This window comes from Zea mays, chromosome 7 (assembly GCF_902167145.1).
Source record: "Zea mays cultivar B73 chromosome 7, Zm-B73-REFERENCE-NAM-5.0, whole genome shotgun sequence".
Classification (NCBI taxonomy): domain Eukaryota; kingdom Viridiplantae; phylum Streptophyta; class Magnoliopsida; order Poales; family Poaceae; genus Zea; species Zea mays.
The window spans coordinates 177,483,379-177,503,502 of NC_050102.1; the positions used below are offsets into that span (position 1 = coordinate 177,483,379).

The following is a 20,124-nucleotide window of genomic DNA, read 5'->3' on the forward strand; positions in this document are numbered from 1 at the left end:
GTGGCTTGACAACGATGACGTGGGGGCAAACTCCCCTTCTTCGTGGGCTTGTTTGCTTCGAAGATGAGGCATTTGGCGGAGGCGGGGCGATGGATCAAGGTTTTGGAAGTCTCGCCGGTGAAGAAAAGAATCAGAGCTATCTCGAGTGGGATATCTCGTGGCTTGGCAACGACGACGCACCACAGTCTTCCTTCTCTTCTGCCGGTGTTTGTAGTCATCGTCGTGTTTCATTCGGCCTTGTGCCGCCTATCTTGGGGAGTCGGAGCTGCTCGTCACTTGTGTTGAGCTCGGCAACGATGACTCACGATGGACATTGTGTGTGTGGTTATTGTTGTCTGGTTTGTTTGTACGTTATGTATAGATTTTGGGCCCGATTTTCTTTAAATTAGGTCAATTTCTTTTTCTTAATTGAGAGACAAGTTAGGTTAAAAAAAACTGAGTGTGGTAAAATAGCTATGGGACTCGACACCGCAGCATCAACCATCAGAGCAACTCCCTGCTCAGGCCTCAAAAAGACTCGCCTGGATCAAAGCGCGCGGCAAAGGTAGCTCGACCGTGCGCCAGAGCAGCAGAGCTAGTCCGCTCGGCGCCGTGGCCGGACCTCGCCAGCGCGGCAAAGGTAGCTCGACCGCGCGCCGGAGCTAGTACGCTCGGCGCCGTGGCCGGACCTCGCCCTCGCGGCAGCGGTGCGCGCAGCTGCCTGCGCGGCGGCAGCGGCGGAGCTCTCCCACGCAGCCACGTTTGGTGTGCTTCTTCCTCCCCTACGCCCGCCTCCTCTTTTTCATCGAGCGTGCGTTGGGGCGACCCCGTCCGTGAAAAATGGCGGGCCTCAGCGGCGGCGGCGGAGGCTGGGGCGGCTACGACGACGACGACTGGGGCCTCAGCGCGGAGCAGCTGGACCAGATGGAGCGGGACGCCATCCGCCAGCTCGCTGAGCGCAAGGCCTCCGCCTCCGCGGCCTCCACCGCCCCCATCCCCGCCTCCCCTCTCGGAGCCACCTCGCCGCTCCCCTCCCGCGCTACCGTGCCGGCGGCGGCCGTCTCGTCGCCGCTCGGGGGCAACCACCCCGCTACCAGGGCCTCTCTGGAGGCCCGCTTCGGCAAGGTTAGGGTTTTGTCTGCTCCGTAGCTGATTTGGGGGTTTCTTGTTGGCGCAGTGGGGATTGGCTCGGTTATCGGATATTGGACCTATGGTTAATGCATTTTGGAGGTTCTTCTCCTTTTCTTTTTGAAAGACCGGAATTCTTTTCTATTACCAAACTCTTCGTATTCTGTAGCGATTTGCCCCTATCAAAGAAATAGAGGGGCTCTTGCTGGATAACTGTTGGGTTCATAAAGCGGTTGAAAATGTAGTACGAATTTGGGTCAATGCTGCATATATACAATTGGGATGGTAATCTTGAGAGCGTTCTCATCGAGCCATTCTGTGGTACTGAGTTATTTGGACAACTGGATTTTCTGTTGGAAGAAATGACGAATTTTGTTGTGTTCTGTGTTCTCTAAGCTCATAGTTTGATGCGCAGACACTGTATCTCTTTATGGACAACTTGGACAGTTTGTTGAAACGTTGGGAGATCTGTGGTTCAAGTATCAGCAGAGTTTGTGTTAATAAGCTAAATCTTAGTATTGGATTGTTATTTGTTTTCTTCATCTTTGCTCCAAGAGTGTTTTCCGCCCTATTATATGTTCTTCATTTTAGTGTGCAATTTTGAAAACCAAAAGTGGGGACTTTTTTCCTTGTTGAAATAAAACTGATGTGGCTGGATAATCAATAACTTGTGTAGAGAGTGTCATTGTTTTAGCAATAGTTACTCAGTTAGGCATAGAGGGGTTTTGCTGCTGCAAATCTTAGTTCCTTTTATATTTGTAGCTAATTTTGCTAATAAGTGCAATCCCTGTCCTTCTCAATTTCTCAGGTAGAAGCACTATCTCCCTCGAGAAATGCAGGTAGACATTACATTACAGGCCCTTCCATAGTTTCTTCTATATGGGCTGGTCCTTAAGTTTATTTATCCTTTGTTTTCACTTGTCATTCAAGTGAATAATAGCCAGGGCAGCTCGCCTAAGATATCTGTTCATCTTTTCCTCCATTCTAGCGGTATGATCGCTGCAAGATTCCCATACAGCCAGGTATGCCCCCGCAACAGATCTTGAATCACGTGCCACTGAATTATATGAAACTATAACCTGCTTGATTCTGTTTACTTCTCAGTTACTTGTCGATGCATTTCGGAAGATACCAAAAGCCAGTTGGAATGCTAAAGAAAGGTTTCTTTACAGTTTACACGTTCCATATATTTTCTGTAACATGGAAAAAATGATGCCTGCTGTAAAGTTTACTATCTGTTCTAATTGTTCTTATACTTAATTCAAAACAACAGGGTATGGATGTTTCCCCCCTCGTCTTTAGCAATAGTAGAGGAGGTTCCTCGCTCAGTACCTGGATTAACTGTGGAGGTAACAGTTATTGTCTGTAATCTCATTTCCCATTACAGTGACGTTCTTCTGATTATTTAATTTTATTGCTTTCTTGCTTAGTTGCTTGACATATATGCTGTTCATACTTTGACTAGTTAAACTTAAACAAATTCAAAGTAACACTTAAAAAGCAAACTCATGAAGTTAGCAAGCAGCTGTCCTACAAGTCCATTTTATGTAGGAGTCCTCTCTGTTTTTCTTCTCAATTTCTGTGAGGGAGTTTGCGAACGTTGTGTTTACAGCTTGTAACAAAAAACTCAGAGACACAAGTCGTGCCATCTTCCATATTATAGGAAACTAGTTAGTTGTTCGTGCATCGCTATGGTTTCTATATATCATGGCGAGCGCTTTGTTCCTAGAGACCACAGTTCGAATCCCAGCGGAGGTGTTCTTTTTTTTATATTTCGCTGGGCGCGCGGGGAAACGCTGGCGACGCTCGCTACACGCGTAGGGAGGGTGACGACGCACGACGAAACTCCAACTTTAAAGGTGTAGTGACTTTCAAGACTTCAAACATGGCCTATGTGGAAATTTCTGTCATGTGCAGAGTAGTTTTTGATAGCCCTAACTACTGGTATTGAAAGGAAAATGATGAAGGAGGAACCGATGGAGATACTAGTGTTCTCTTATTCAAACTCACAAATGTTACATGTACACAAGGTAGTACTCTCATTATATGTGCATTTAGGGCAGTTTGCTACAGAAACCAACCTGCTACAGTGTGAGTATATATCAATATCATACATACAACTAGCAACAACTATGCTTTAGTTAGTACATGCACAAAACCAATTTTGCTCCTTCACTGCCCCTGCTGATTCTACTACTACTGCAGCAGTTAATTAAAAACTTAAAATCGGAAGTCCCTAGAGAACAGTAGCAGCCCCTCCCAGGTGTTGCTGTGCGTGTGCTTAGGTTGTGTTTGGTTGGGGAGTCAACTGGAATGGAGCGGCTCAATTAGAGTTTCTGAGAATGGAGCCGTTCCATTCTGTGTTTAACAAACAGAACGGAGCCACTCAATTTTTTGTTTGGTTGAAGAGTAGAATGGAGCCGTTTCATTCTGTGTTTAATAAACTACCTTCTCACATCAGCTTAATCTTTTGGGTTGAACTGGTTAGTGTGTCCACTCTAACAATGGAAACTCCAAGAGCCTCTCTGCTCCTCTTTCGTTGAAAACCAAACATCCAGAAAATAGGAATGGAGTCGCTCCATTCTCCTCCACTCAACTAAACACAACCTTAGTAGTCAAAACCAAATTTCCTTTTTACTCTATAACAAATTACTTATCCAGCAATCTCCCCTTAATTTGTTTCCTTGGCATACTTGTATCTTCATTTCACACGGCCTGGTATTCTATTGCCCTTGCAAACTTGGACCAGCACCGAGACTTAGAAGCAAGCTGAACTCTTCTTCATATTGCCGAACATGAACTTGTATCAGGATGGACTGATGGAGAACTCACCTAATCAACATCCTGGACTTAGTCTCTCTTGATGGAGAAGGAGAACAAACCTAATCGACACCAAGAGCTCACTTTGTCTAGATGGGGAACACAGCTAATCAACGTCTTGAACTTCCAATCTTAGGATGGAGAACTCAACTTATTGACATCCTAGACATATTCCCTCTCAGAATTGAGAGCTCAACTAATCAACACCCCAAATTAAACAAACTCAACTTAGGACAGTGTACACATCTTCTCAATATCAATGACCAAATGTTTTGGACACCGGTCGCCTGAGCATGTAGTTTACCGATGACAGCTACCTCGTATGCCTAGGAACCCTCAACATCATCGGACTTGAGGAAGGGGTCGGCGACTGCAGCACCCCGAGCTGTTGCTAGGCCTCTGCAAGCTGGCAAGCAAGAGCATCAAGAGTGGCACACTCTTGATCCAAGGCGAGAGCAGCAGCTCTCTTGATCCAAGGCGACGACAAGGGGGGGGGGGCTGCAATGGCACTGGGCGGGGCACCATTGTACCGGATAAAAGAGCGGTAGGAGGGGGTGCGGGAGAAGAAGCCACACCCAGGCCGGTTGTGCCCACATCCATGGCGTTTGTGGCAGCAGCGGCCAGTGCGGCGTCCCAGGGGGCGGCGGTGCCTACGCACGCATCCCCATGGCGACCAGGGCCGTGGTGGTGCGCCAGCAGGAGGGGAAGGTGGCAGCGCTGGAGGAGTAAGAGGGAGCCAGGGAGGCCCACTAGCCATGGCGGCGGCTGCAAGCCCAAGGAGAGGCTCTGATACCATGAAAGAAGAGATGTTATTGCACTGCAGTGAATATAGGTTACATAATCTAGCAGCTCCTCCCAACTGTTGCTGTGCATGAACTTCAGTAGTCGAAACCAAATTGCCTTTTTACTCAAGAAAACAAATTACTTGTCCTACAGTTTTGACTTTTGAGCATGTATTTATTCTGATCACATAGTATGTACTTCTCTATCAGGTTCACAAATTGGATCCGCTAGTTCAGCGTGCTTTAGCTGCTGCTTTACGATCCAAAGATCTTCGAGGTATCTTAAAGTTTCCACTTTGTGCTTATGACATTTACGTCTACCTGATGCTAAGATAATATATAGACAGTAAATTTTGCACCCACTGGTTACCGAAGTGTTGTTGGATATAAACGGTCTTGCTTTCTTTAGTATCCATTTGAAATAAATAACAAAAAATGTTGGAAATTCAAATATTTTTGTATGAGACAGCATAATGTGAATAAAAATTATCCATGTGAAGTAATAAAATTTTACATTTGAATTTTAGACACTACTTGCGTGCCGTGCTGACCACATTTTGCTTGGGGAAGGTTTGTATGACAGGATTCCCCCTCATCTCGAGTCAAAGCTTATGCCATTTCAGCGTGAAGGCATCAGGTATGGTGATTCAACATTTCTGCAACTCTGTTTTGTGTATAATGTTGAAAGTGGATCTGACATTGGCATACTTTGCATAATGTTGAGCTTAGTGACCCTAAAATTATTCTTTAACGAAAAGTTAGATCATCACTGTTTATTGGCTAAATTTTCTTCAAAAACATTTTTATGTTCAACTTGCACCAAGTGTATTACATTTTTGTGCTGTACTTGAACAATGACATACTGGCTCATATAGCCATACTATAAACAAACAAACCTTTTGTTACTCTTGATTGTTTGGTTTGGCACACAACTAACCATCATATTCGACGCTGAATCCTAAGCTTGTAGTATGGTAACCAGGAACCTAAGTATGTACTTCGAATCATTGTATAAGGCTAACATATGTGCTTTTCATAATTGTAGGTTTGTTTTACAGCATGGTGGCAGAGCCCTGATTGCAGATGAAATGGGTCTTGGAAAGACACTACAGGTAAAACATTGTCTCTGAATCATATGCCTTCCAAATTTTCTGCATCCATGACCTGATTTGGTTTGCACTAGCCTTAGCCTGCATTAGACTTATGCAGCACAATTCAAAGCCAACATAAATGTATGCAACATGTTAATGTTTGGTTGTCCTACATATACAAGCTGAGTTTAGTAAGATTGTGTTTGCTTTCTTGTATTGTGTTTCATATGGTCACCTCTATGTTCTAATAGAGGTGGTGGAGGTGGGGAGATTCCATTTTTATGAGATCTATCGGCTTGTGTAAGCATTGCCTATTATGACCAAATCTGGTGTACTAGCTAATGCATGATTGGGCCTGCTTTTGGCGTTGTGCAATCTTGCATAAGGCCCTCTCGGGTGCACTGCACTGGCAACCAAACGTAATCCACACACTTCATTCCAGCTCTTGCACTGCAGATAGACCAACTAAAATGAATTATTAACAGTTTGATAAATTTACATTTTGTATTTCACGCTGACCGAACTAAAATGATAGTATATTGACTTGTGTTATTAACTCATGAATTGTGATGTTGGGACTGCTCATTTATTTCTTATGTAATTTGATGGAAGGTACTAATTTAGTTCCTAATTTTCTATGCAGGCAATTGCTGTTGCTTCTTGCCTTCGTGATGCCTGGCCAGTCCTTGTAATCTCTCCATCTTCTTTGCGATTACATTGGGCATCTGTGAGCACTTTTTTTTACGAGCCACCAATTTGTCATTTTAGCAATAATTCCTTTATGCATAAATGAAGGTCTAAACTTGATAACTTGCTATTTTAACAGGCGATTCAGAGTTGGCTTAACATCCCTGTGGAAGATATCTTGGTATATCCTTAACATTTCATTCACTAGTTCTCCCACAAAAAGTTTATTCGTTATGTGTTTTGTGAATTATTTCTCTAGAAGCAAATTATCCATTTATCTACTAATATCATGATGATTGTAGTAGAATATAACATAGAATATAACGCAATGAAGAAACAAAGAAACCATATGAGAAGTCTTGCAATTCCTGGCTAACCTTCATAAAGTTCTATCTGGAAACTGATGTAGCAGTGATTATCATATGTATACAGGAAACTTGTTATGCAAGTAAATCACATAGTTCAACAAGTCCTAGGCATAAAATAGAAAAAATATATTTCATTATCCTGATGAACATGGATCATTGTTCTTTAGGTGGTATTGCCACATACTGGAGGATCACATAAAGCAGGATTCAGAGTGGCTTACTCAAACTCGAAAGGAGATTTTCACTTGGATGGGGTGTTCAATGTGATATCTTATGATGTAGTTCCCAAGATACAAAGCACACTTCTGGATTTGGATTTCAAGGTAGATTTTTTGTCTTATACTTCATTCCGTTTATGGAAAAATGGACAAAGGAATATGCCCAAAGAACTATTTTCAGATAGGATTGTGTAGATATTAGCAATCCACATGCCAGAAACATGGTGTGAGCTACTCTACTGGTCCCCTTTATACGACCATTGTTACTACCACCTCTCCTTTTTTTTTATCCTCTTACCTTTTGTTAGGGTTTCATCTCTAATATATACCCTAACTTGCTTGGGACTAAAACACTTTGTTGTTGCTGTTCATTTCATTTGAACTTAAATTTGGGGAATTGTGTTTTCACATGATTTATTCCTCATTTCGTAGGTTGTGTTCAATATCTAGCTACTTAAGGCAAACACAACAGCACACTTTTGCTGTTGAACAAGTCATTTTGAAGCATACTATGTTCATTATATCTCCAGGAGATTGATTTTACACCTGAATGGATGATTTGCGGAGCATAATCTTAAATTTGTTGTAGTATAGGAGCGCCAAACTCAAGTAGATAAACAAGAGTTTGCATGTAGATTAGAGATTGCAGTACTGCTGCTGTTTTTGCGGGGTGGATTGGTATAGCTAGTTATTGAAATTACAGATACTTGGGGGATTGATTTATCACTTGATTGCACCTGAAGAAATAAGATTTGAACTAAACCTTCAGAAAAAGGGTCAACTGCATTTGATAGAAAATATCCGACTTTTTAGAAATACAATGATATTCTGACATCTTCCATTTTGCATGAATGTAACAGCTATCCATCTTCTGATTGCAATGAATTTAACCACCAAATAGCTGTAACCTCTTTCAAATGATTTTCATCCAGATTGTTATAGCTGATGAATCACATTTTATGAAGAATGGCCAAGCAAAGAGAACAGTTGCTTCACTTCCTGTTTTGCAGGTATGGTGCTTCTTATGAGGGAAACATGTTTTTCTTTGTGAGCATAAATATTATGTGCCCTAATTTGGACCAGTAGTTAATGTACTGCAACTCATCAAAACAAAGTTCGTGATTCTTAAATCATTAGTGTAATGACTACACTGAAGAGGGCTGAACGGTGATTACTGAAGGTGGTTTAGGAATTAGGATGGGTGATACCAGATTAGGGTGGTTTAGAATTTAGGTCTCAAAAAGTTTCCTTTTGAATGAAATATGTCTCAAAAAGTCTAACTCATTCTGTACTTATAACATCAGACCACCTTCCCTCATCTACTGTATGGTTGCTTCCTAATAAAATCTTTAAACCAGATCTTGTTTTTATCTCTTATCCCTGACAAACATTTCTCTGACTCTCGAGCAGCTTATCTATTAGTTAAACAATAACCAACTAACCTGGGAGTGTTACTACAGCACCATGCAATATGATTCTCAATTTCACCTGAACAATACACCATTACAACTGCTCATACACATGCTTCAGTTGTTTGGGTTGGGATACTTGTCCACTTATTTCATATTTTTTTTCTAGCAAACAGAAGTTCCAAACTTTCAGAGGACTGCATGGTGCTGGTCTGATTGTGATGAATTTTTCCAGATAGTCTTGTACTCTTGTTAGGTCCTGGTTTCTGAAGGCCAAAGTTTTTTTAAGTCCATTATTCTTTAGGAAACATCTTGTTATTGCCTGATTAGATGACCAGTAATATCTTCTACCCAATGGATGCATGAATTTGCAGAACCAACTAATTGTGACTTACAATCACAGAAAGCTCAATATGTTGTTTTGCTTAGTGGAACTCCTGCTTTGTCTCGCCCGATTGAGCTCTTTACTCAGGTAAATTTTGTTTCCATAGCTAGCTGCATATATTTAATGCTCAAAGGTAGAGTGACAAACTGACAACTACCTTTTATGTGTATCCAGATCCAGGCCTTGTATCCTACAGTGTACAAGAGTGTTAGTGAGTATGGCAATATATATTGCAAGGGTGTAAGTACTAAGTTTATCAAATTGCTTTCATCATTTTCTGTTGCCAATTGTTACTAATCATCAAATGACTTTGCAGGGTTTTTTCGGGTTGTATCAAGGTGCTAGCAATCATGAGGAGCTGCATAATTTGATGAAAGCAACTGTCATGATTCGTAGGTTGAAGAAAGATGTCCTTTCACAGTTGCCTGTTAAACGTAGACAACAGGTAGCATTGTGTTTTTTTTAATAATGAACATAATTTCGTTCTGTAAATTAGAAACATTCGATCTGTTCAAATCTGAGAATCTTTCTGTAGTAAATTTGACAGTTAGAGGTCTTTTTACCACTAGCACAGACCTTTTGAATCAGTGCCTCATTCCTAATTATTTCTGAACCTTTCTATGTTGGTTATATGCTTGTTTCTTTGCAATGCTTAAACTGTAACATTGAGAAGATCTGTTGATTTTTTTTTGATGATCTTGTACAGTGAGTCAGTAATATAGACTTTAGGATGTAGCTTTTATGTGAGCTTAGTTGCTGTTATACTGATATTTTCTTGACTACACACAGATCTATGCTTGATCATTTAATTTTCGTCAACCTTTCAGGTCTTTCTAGATTTAAGTGAGAAAGATGTGAAAAATGTCCGCGCTCTGTTTATTGAGGTATCATCCATTTTTATTCTTTGCCTGCAAATTATATATTGTAGAATATGAGGTAGCTAAACCTATCTGTATTTCATATAACCACATTTTTTGGTATCATACCTACTTGTTTGCACCGGTGAAGATATTTCACATGGTGTACTGGTTTAATCAGCAGTGAGTTATATGACTATAATTTAACTAATCGAAAGGTACAAATAGTGAAAGCTAACTAGTTATTTGTTCTCACATTATTCTAGAAAGTAAAATTACTGTTAATTTTTTCCTTTGCAAGTTGCTATGGTGCTTTTGAAAAGTTTAATCATCATTTTTTTATAAACACAAACATAGGCAAAGTATGCATTGCACTTAGTTTTCTTGCTGTGCCTCTGCATGAATGCATCAACATACCCATTGAAGTTACAATTTTTACTTTAAGTAATTTTGAAACGGTGTGCATTTTGTTAGTTGGAGACTTTGAAGGTCAAAATTGAGTCCTCTGACTCCAAAGAGATGATCGACTCTCTCAGATTTGCTTACCAGAATATTGTCAATAAGGTAATATGAAAGTGCATCCCTTTAGTGTCCTATATACACTTGGTGGATATTATTTCTAAGTATCTTACTGTACTTTCTTAGTTACTGTCAAGAATGTTAAACCCTTGGGTAGCTAGACTTCGGCTACGTAGTTCGTACCCTTGATCTGTCTTCTCCGGTGGGGTTAGACCCTAGGCCGAAGGCTTGGTTGAAGGCAGAGAGAGATAGGAGAATAGATGAGTAATATCTTTGTTGCCCTCTTTGATTTGCTGTCTTACAATATATATATATATATATATATATATATATATATATATATATATATATATATATATATATATATATATATATATATATATATATATATATATATATATATATATATATATATATATATATAGGAACTAACTAATCAATTATCTCCTTTAATTTAGGCTCTCAGTTAAATCGGCCTACAGAGCACAATTCATTGGCTCGTACACCACCTTAATGCTAACCTTGTCCGGAAGGCACGCGCAGAACCAAAATGCAAAATTTTTGCTTGGATTCTCCTGCAGGAAAAACTACTCACGGCCAACAATCTCGCCACTCGTGGGTGGCCTCATCAGCCATCTTGTGCCTTCTGCAACGCCATCTTGTGCCTTCTGCAACGGAACCCTTGAGACTGGTATTCACCTGTGTCTACATTGTCCTTTCGCCCGTGCGGTGTGGAGACAAATCCTGGCTTGGGAAGGTGTAATCCTCCCTGCCCAGTCTGACCTTGCTTCCGCCACCAACATTCGGTAGTGGTGGGAAGCTGCGACTCCCCCACTACCAAAAAATCAGAAACACGCTTTCAATGGAATCGTGATTTACACAATGTGGAACCTCTGGAAGGAAAGGAATCGCAGGATTTTCGAAAGCGTCGCCCTTCCCCCGGTCCAAGTCGCCTTAAGAATTAAAGAAGATGTTTCACAATTTAGGCGGGCTTTGCTTCCCATGTAATTTCAATATTGCTGCTTCCTGCTAGCCTGGAGTATTTAGGGTGTGGGGCTTAGCCTCCCTTTGAGTGTGCTCGGGTGTGGCTTGTCCGGTCTCAGACCGTTGTTTGTACTCTCTAAGCTCTTTCCCCTTAAATGATGGGCAGAGCTTCTGCCGTTTTCGTTCAAAAAAAAACTAGGAAGTAGGAACTAACTAACTCCTTTAATCTAGGAACTAGTACATCTTCTCCCCGTGTGCCCAGCGCGCGTTCTAAGCGCTCCACATCTCGGCGCACGTCACGGGGCCGACGCCTGGAATACGTGCGCTCGACCATGACATGTCTCCCCCCATCGAGGAGCAGCTCGTCCTCGAGCTGGAATTCCGGATACTTGACGCGAAATGGCTCAACGTCTTCCTAAGTAGCAGATGCTGCCGACTCGCCCTTCCACTGGACAAGAACCTGGAGCACCCCGCGAGCCAGACGAGAACGTATGGCGTGTTATGGCTCAGGGGCAACGACACCATGGTGCATAGGCGGCAGGGGTGGCCGGCGTTGGCCCCCAGAACTTCTTGAGCATCCCCATGTGGAACACGTCGTGAACGCGAGCTCAAGGCGGCAAAGCGAGGCAGACGGCGACGTCGTTGATCAGCTCGGTGACACGGTATGACCCGAAGAAGCGTGGCTTGAGCTTGCCGACGACAGTTTGGAGAAGCGAAGACGCCGCACGCTGTCGTAGGCGAAGGAGCACCTAGTCGCCCACCTGGTATGCGACGTGGCAGTGCAGCTTGTTGTAGTGCAGCTTTTGCGTCGCTTGAGCCTGTTCCAACTGGTATCAGACGTCAACTAGGAACTCTTCTCGTTCCTCCATGCTTTTGGCGACGACAGCCACCCTCGTGTCCCTCGGTCCATATGACCGGATAGTTGGCGGATCGCGTCCGTAGACAACGGAAGGGTGTGTCCCGCAGTGAAGTCTGGTAGGCGGTGTTGAAGACGAACTCCGCCCAGGGCAGCCAACGTAGCCACTGGTGAGGCCTGTCCCCCGTGAGGCACCACAAGTACATGATGATGACGCGGTTGGCTGCCTTCGATTGCCCATCTGATTGAGGATGGAACGTCGTAGTCATGTGCAGCTTGGTACCCATCAAGCGCATGAGTTCACGCCAGAACATCGACGTGAAGACTGGGTCCTTGTCTGACACCATGGACTGAGGCATGTCGTGTAGTCGAATGATGTCGATGAAGAACGCCTGGGTGACTGACTCGGCTGAGTACAGGTGCGCCAGTTGGATGAAATGGCAGTACTGGTTGAACCTGTCCACCACGATCACTATTACAGACTTGCCATGGATGCGGGGCAGTGCTTCAACGAAGTCGAGGGCGATGTCAGTCCAAACGCCCTGAGGCACAGGCAGAGGAAGTAGTACCGCTGGTAGACGCCGCATGTGCGCACCAAGTCCTGCACGAGCTACTTCATGTTAGGAAAATGAAAGTCTCGCACAGACGGTGCAGCGCGCGCTGAACCCCCTCGTGTCCCTCCTCATGGACTACCACCATGATCTCCTTGACCAAGGGGGAGCTCAGCGGGATGTAGTCGCCTGGCAAACTGAATCATGTCGTCGACGACTCGGCGGGATGTATAGTCGCTTGGCAAACTGAATCATGTCGTCGACGACTGTACAGGGTGCCTGGCGGGAGTCGACACTGATGGCTTCACGAAGGGCGACGAGAGCCGGGTCGGTGTGCTGTGCTTGGTGAAGACGGTCGATGAAGTCGAAGCGCGGTGTTGAGAGCGCGAGGAGCACCCCCTCCTCCGTGTCATGCCGGGGCAGCGCGTCGACCACGGTGTTCGTCGCGTCTGACTTGTACTTGACGGTGAAGTCGAAACCCAGTAGCTTCCCGACCAAGTGGTGTTGCAGGATGGTGGCCAGGCTTTGGTCCAACAAGTACTTCAGGCTGTAGTGGTCTGTCTTTACGAGGAAGCGGTGGCCCCAGAGGTAGGACCTCCAGTGTCGTACAACGTGGACCATGTCGATGAGCTTCGGTTCGTACGCGGCGAGGGCGTGGTGGCGGGTGCCACGAGTCGACTGAAGAAGGCGATCATATGTGCCCTTCTTGAATGAGCATCGCCCCAAAACCATGGGATGAGGCATCACACTCGACGACAAAGATCTTGGTGAAGTCTGGCATGGCCAGGACATGGGCCGTGGTAACCGTAGCCTTGAGTGCGGCAAAAGCCGCGGTGGCCTCCTCGTCCCAGGAGAAGTCGTCCTTCTTGAGGAGAGTAGTCAGCGGCACGGCGACGGAGCCGTAGTTGTGGACGAACTTGCGGTAGTAGACCGCCAAGCCGAGGAACCCCCGCACCGCTCGTGCCGAGCGAGGCACCGGCTAGTCGTGAATGGCCTGCACCTTGGTCGGGTCCATAGCGACGCCTGCCTCCGAGATGATGTGGCCGAGGTAGGAGACGGGGGTGATGCCAAACGTGCAGTTGGAGCGCTTGCTGAAGAGTTTGTGTTGGCGAAGTTTGGTGAGGATGGCATGTAGATGGAGAAGATGATCCACCCAAGACTTGCTGTATATCAATATGTCGTTAAAGAAAACGAGCACAAAGCGACATAGGAAGGGGCGGAGTACATCATTCATGAGAGCCTGGAACGTTGCCGGGGCGTTGTACAGTCCGAACGACATGACCAGAAACTCGTAGAGGCCGTCGTGGGTGTGGAATGCCGTCTTGTCGATGTCCTCCATGCGCATGCGCACCTGATGGTACCCCAAGCGCAAGTCGAGCTTGGAGAAGAACCGGGCGCCGTGGAGTTCATCAAGCAGCTCATCGATGATAGGGATCGAGAACGCGTTTTTGACCGTGAGCGCATTCAATGCGCGGTAGTCGACGCAGAATCGCCATGACCCGTCCTGCTTCTTGACGAGGAGGACCGGGGAGGAGAACGCCAAGTTGCTGCGGCGGACAATGCCCTGTCCGAGCATGGCAGCGCACTGTCGCTCAAGCTCGTCCTTGTGAGCCGCCGAGTATCTGTACAGCCGCACCGCCACCGGGGCTGCATCGACCGGCCCCAACTAACTAGAGCGATAGGCTCCTTTAATCTAGGAACTAACTAACCAACTAACTCCTTTAATCTAGGAACTAACTAACTCCTTTAATCTAGGAACTAGTAGATCTTCTCCCTGCGCGCCCAGCGCGTGTTCTGAGCGCTCCGCGTCTCGGCGCATGTCATGGGCCCGACGCCTGGAATATGTGTGCCCGACCATGACAGTTACTTACTAACTTATTATAAACCAAGACATGTAACTCCGAAGCTGAAGTGTTATTTTACCACTAGTTAGTTGCCCGTGCATCACTACGGTTTATTGTAGTGAAACTCAACATCAAAATCAGGAGCATATCTCTTTCTATATTAACATGTTAACATCATATTCAACTTTTGTTATTTGCACTTGGTTTAAGTATTGATTCTTGTTATTCATTTTTCTGTCATTTAGCTTACTGTGATTAGTCTGTATTTGTGCTTGCCTGGAAGTATGATTCTATTTTTCCTAATCACAGATCTATACTGATTCAGCTGTAGCCAAAATTCCAGCTGTGTTGGATTTCCTGGGTACTATGATTGAGGTGATCACCTGATATTATGATTCTATATGTTTGTCAAATTACCCTTTTAGTCTACCCTCGTGTTAGTGCAGTTTTGTTATTCCAAATGAGGATTTTATTTCACTGGTTTTCAAGTCGATAAGTCGAGTCGAGTCAATAAGGTACCGACTTGGTGACTAGTCGATAAGTCAGTCGACTAGTCGTCGACTTGCCAATATAGTGGCTGTTTTGCCTATATAATGGCTTCATATAGACAATATAACATTTATATATGAAGAAAGAGCATGTTTTACCTCATTTGAAGCCTGAAATTGAACTAAACTGAAATAAACAACAAGTCTTACCTCATTTCAAGCCTCAAACTGAACCAAATCAGCAATAAGTCAAACTCATAAGTCATAACAGCCATATAGTTCAAATTGGAAAACAAATAGCAAGAAAATATAGTTCAAACTTGAAAGGAAATAAGCTCCATTAGATAGCTAAGCTGCTGCAGCAGCTAGATAGATACCAGATAGATGGTCCCCCAAAATATCTCCTAAATCAAGATCATCCATTGCATTTTCTCCCAAATCAAGAAAATATATTGTGTAATGGGCCTTTGGGCTTTTTGGGCTGAATTGGGGCGCAAGTCGGCCGACTTGCCAGACCAAGTCGACGACTAGTCGACTGAGAATTTCCAGTCGTTGACAAGTCGCCTGACTTGCCAGAAAAGTCGAGCCGGGTCCCCAAGTCGAGCTCCCAGGACCGACTGGACGACTAGTCGCCGACTAGTCGCCGACTTGAAAACAGGTTGCTGAAACTGATAATGTTGTCGGGTTGTCACCAGTTACCACTGACCTATACATAGCCCTCATCTCATTTTCTTTCATAGGGGACCACATTTTGATAGTGTATAATTTGAAAAAAGAAGCAATATCCCTCATTTTCAAATTCTCTTTAAGCCAACTTGATTTTGTTGTACCATTGCATTAATAGAAGAGAAACATACCCCCACACACTGTTCACAGATTCCATTCATGGCTGTTTTATAAAAATACCAAACTCGATTCAACTTTAGTTAGACCTCAAAGCTGTTTTTGGAGGTTACAATAATGTTGTTGCATTGCCAGTAATGGACCATACTTCTATGAACCGTCCCTCATTTTTTTATCCCATAAATGTCAATGGTCTGTTGGCCCATTATTCTCATTTTAAATATGGTACAAAAACTTACAAACATATTTTTACCTTTACAAGCAATATCTAAATTCTTTGCTTTACCATCTAATCCAGGAAGGTTGCAAGTTCTTAATATTTGCTCATCACCAACCCATGATTGATGCCATTGAGAAACATCTCTTGGTAAGCATCTAATAATGTAGTTGATGTTTTACTCGTTAATGCTATGTGTGGACCTACTATCCACCACCATGTTTCAGAAGAAGAAAGTAAAGTGTATCAAAATTGACGGCAAGACACCTTTAACTACAAGACAAACCTTAGTCACAGATTTCCAAAACAATGATGACGTCAAGGCAGCAGTGGTATGTTTTTACTTATTCATATTATGTTTTGTAACTCCCACCCCCTCTCAAATACAACTGAAAGCCACAAAAATATATGCATACATTGGAAAGCCTAAATGCTCATTGAAAGCGTAGAGATATGCACGAACAATTGATGGTTATAGGCTGTGGGGTGCTACCCTTATCCCTGTACATACGGCTACGCAAGAGGGGTGCCCAATGTTGGGTTGCACCTGGCCGTAGACCTACACATATAAACACTCAAGACACTAGGCCCATAAGCTACCTATCTGTCTAACACTTATTACCAGTGACAGAGTTAGCTGGCGTTAAGTTTTTTTTTGGGAGGGGGTCTCCATGGTTTCTGGGCTTAAACGTGGTCACCAGGGAGGATGTTGGACCGGCGTTGACATGGCAGTGTGGGTGCTGCTTATTGTTGCGTTGGGAGAGGCCAATTGCGCAGTGCAGATGCAGGGGCATCAGTTGTGCATGATGTAGATGCTGCGGCTGGGATTAGGGGCGGAGCTTCGCCGCCGAACTCGCGGGGGTTGAAGGTGGGGGCACTTGAGTTGGAGGCAGAGAAGGTGCTGCCCTACTCGAATTAGTGGTGGCCATGGCTGTGGTCCTGTGTGCCAACGAGAGCAGCGATGCCAGAGCCGGAGGGGCAGGCGGAGGTGGCAGGGGAGCATGATGGAAGAAGATAAAGTAGAGAGAAGTGAGCGGGCGTGGGTGCTAACGGGTGCACGAGCAGGCGATAGTAGAGTTCACTAGAAAATAGGAAACTGATATAAGCTGGCCACTAACATGTATTTAATGCGATAACTGGCACCTGTGTTATGGTCGGCGTGAAGTACCATCTGAGGCAGCATGGCTAAGGGCAGATTACGTCCAGGTCTTGCAGAATCAGCGGCAAGGTTGTTGTGTCTAAGAGATTTGCTTTGAGCTTGTTATCTGGTTGTTGGTTAGTTTGAGAAACTGCCCTGTATATCTGGCCATTTATGTCACTGCAAAACATTGAATTAAGTAAGCTAGAATTCAACAATGTATTCTGATCTTCATTCTCTACACCTCATGTCCCTGCTGTCAGTCGTCACCTCAGCATCAATCATGTGTAAACCAGCAGCCGAGCGGCCGGCAACCTCCCATACCTATCTCTCACTGTCATACGACCGTGACAGTGTTTCATGCTCCAGAAATTAGTCGCTGGTATTTAATTTTTGGAATTTGTTAATGTCCCTAGTCTGCAAGTATAATGTTTCTCTGTAAGATCAATTTAACCCGGCATAAAGGTTGACTCCTTAGATACAAGAAAATGTTCTTACATGGTTCGAAAACTGTGGTTAATAAACTGACAATTAGCGGTTGATTGAGAGTGTGGAGATGTTAGTTTGGAAGGTCATGTGTCCAGGAAGGATACTGTGGATCAATGCTACAAAGAGACAGAGATATTGATGAAGGCCTCATTTGGAACAAAGGAAAAGTAAAGGAATTTGAAGGATTAAAACTCTATGGAAAATTTTCCTATGTGGTCCTTTGGAACAAAGGATTGAGTTGCTACAAATCCTATAAAATTCCTATGGAATTGAGCATTGTAGTGAGATTTTGTAGGATTTTTAACATGAGGTCCAACCTCTTGAAAATTTTCCTATGAAATTGAAGGTGCCATGCAACTCTATTCGTACAATTTTCCTATCCCTATGTTTTACTAATCCTCCATTCCAAAGGAGGCCGAAGATGTTAACCATAAAATTAAAGCATGGTGGATGAAGTGGTGTCAAACATTTGGCGTTTTGTGTGACAAGAGGGTGCCATAGAAGCTAAAAGGCAAGTTTTATAGTATGGCAATTAGATTTGTGACGTTGCATGGTGTAGAATGTTGATCTACAAAAAGACAACATGTTCAACAGATAATTGTTGCCGAACTACATATGTTACGTTGGATTTATGGCCATATAAGATGTGATCGAGCCTGGAACGGTGATATACGTGATAAACTAGGGGTAGCGCTAATTGAAGAATATTCTGTCCACCACTGGTTAAGATGGTTTTAACATGTCCAATGGAGACCTCCAAAGGCACAAGTGTGTAGTGGGATCATAACACACGATAGTAATAGGAAGAAAGACAGGAGAAGGCTGAAGCCGACACAGAAAGAGGCAGTAAAAGGAGGCCTGAAAGGATAGATTATTAACAAAAAATTTAGCTTTGAATAGAAGCACATGGAAAACAACTATTCATGTGCCTGAAACTTGATTTGCGGCTTTTGTTGGGTTTCAACTCTAGCCGACCCTAACTTGCTTGGGACTGAAAAACTTTGTTGTTATTGTTGTTGGTTGAGGGTGTGGATGTACACCCAGGCTACTCGATTTCGAGTCCTCGTCAAGCTGAACTTTGGTGCCCATTTTCTTTTTCTTCTCAGTGCATATAAAGCTGTCTAGTTCCTCCTAGGGGTTGGTCTATTTCCTTTGAAACATTTGTTGTCGGCAGCTACAATTAAGTCCCTGTTTGGCATAGCTCTTACTCCCAACTTCATCTCAAATCTGAAAAGTCTGTTTGAGTCTTTTTTCTTCGTCTAGAATAAAAGGAAATAGTTCAACCACATACAACTTTGGTGTATCCACAGCTCTTTCTAGAGCTAGAAATACCGAGCTCTGCCAAATAAGGCCTTGTACAATGTTCAAACCATGCGGACGGGTTGCATAGAATTTCGTGGAGTGTTAACGGGTACAATCTAATGGGAGAGTGTGACATGCCAGTTATCCATCAAAGCCGGAGGCTACGGGATAACTTTGACAGCAGCGAGCACGGTAATCTTTGCCGAGTTATCATGGACTCCTGGGGACATCATTCAAGCTGAAGATCGCGCGCACAGGATCGGTCAGGTGAATATCAGGCGCATGGTTTTGTAGCCAGCAGATTCCTTTGCTTTTTTCTTTGCTGCGTCATTATCGATAATTTGTTGTTTCACTTTTAACATGAGCTCCATTCATATATTCCAGGTCTCGTCCGTGAACGTGTATTATCTTCTCTCGAACGGTACTATAGATGATCTTATGTGGTATGTGCTGAACTTGGCTTCGTTCCCCTACCTAAAAATGGCTTGACGTTGCGGTTTAGGTCATGTATACTGAGTTGGTCTTTTTGTTGCTCTGGTTCTGCTTCCCAGGGACGTTGTTCAGGGCAAACTTGAGAACCTGGGGCAGGTTCTGTCTCTCTCATACCGGCATCTGAGTTTTGTTTTTTTTTCTCTAGTTAAGACCATGATTGTATTGCTATGAGTTGAGCTGGATTAAGGAAGCAAGAATCCTTCTGTTTTGTCAGATGCTGGACGGGCAGGAGAAGACGCTGGAGGTTTCCCAGAGGGACTGCAGGCCAAGCCCCTCGAAGAAGCAGAAGACACTGGTCGGCTTCCTCAAGCGGCCCAGCGCGTCCACGTCCGCGGAGGAGGGTATGCCCAGCACTTAATGAAGCAGCCTCGGATCTGAGGCGCGGTCGTGGCTTGTGAGCGAACCAGATCAGGTCATAGGCAGCCAGCAGCCACAATGGTGTTCGGCTCTATCACGTTGTAACACTTCTCCCTCCGTATTTGCTCGCTCTTTCGTTTCCTGAGAGATGACAGATGTATGCGTTTGGCTGACGAAGGGAAGAAAAATGAGCAAAACTTGAAGTATTTGTTAGGGAAGGATCCTAAACACTGAATTATATGATAAATTTAACATAATTGCGTTTGCTAAATCAGAATTTGGTGTAAGCCAGCCAATTCATCCATTAGCTAGTTGATCAA

At 44.0% G+C, this 20,124-nt stretch overlaps 1 protein-coding gene across 6 annotated transcripts; it reads left to right on the forward strand.

Annotated features, from left to right (window-relative positions):
• Positions 1 to 460: 460 nt before the first annotated feature.
• Positions 461 to 20,078, forward strand: LOC100501760 (chromatin remodeling factor18). Of its 6 annotated transcripts, none has more exons than XM_008653584.3 (24): positions 461 to 1,104; positions 1,916 to 1,946; positions 2,038 to 2,129; positions 2,212 to 2,267; positions 2,381 to 2,456; positions 4,920 to 4,986; positions 5,280 to 5,346; positions 5,755 to 5,821; positions 6,444 to 6,527; positions 6,627 to 6,668; positions 7,023 to 7,178; positions 8,006 to 8,083; positions 8,886 to 8,954; positions 9,042 to 9,107; positions 9,184 to 9,312; positions 9,695 to 9,751; positions 10,199 to 10,288; positions 14,788 to 14,853; positions 16,108 to 16,176; positions 16,254 to 16,358; positions 19,097 to 19,222; positions 19,340 to 19,398; positions 19,507 to 19,543; positions 19,662 to 20,078. In XM_008653584.3, exons 1-24 carry the CDS (start codon positions 820 to 822, stop codon positions 19,803 to 19,805), a joined length of 2,118 nt encoding a protein of 705 aa, XP_008651806.1. In that variant the 5' UTR covers positions 461 to 819; the 3' UTR covers positions 19,806 to 20,078. The 6 variants fall into 6 exon arrangements, with proteins under 6 accessions (XP_008651806.1, XP_008651807.1, XP_035816596.1 ...); XM_008653585.3 differs by having other exon boundaries at positions 16,257 to 16,358; XM_035960703.1 differs by having other exon boundaries at positions 6,444 to 6,488.
• The last annotated feature ends 46 nt before the right edge of the window (positions 20,079 to 20,124 follow it).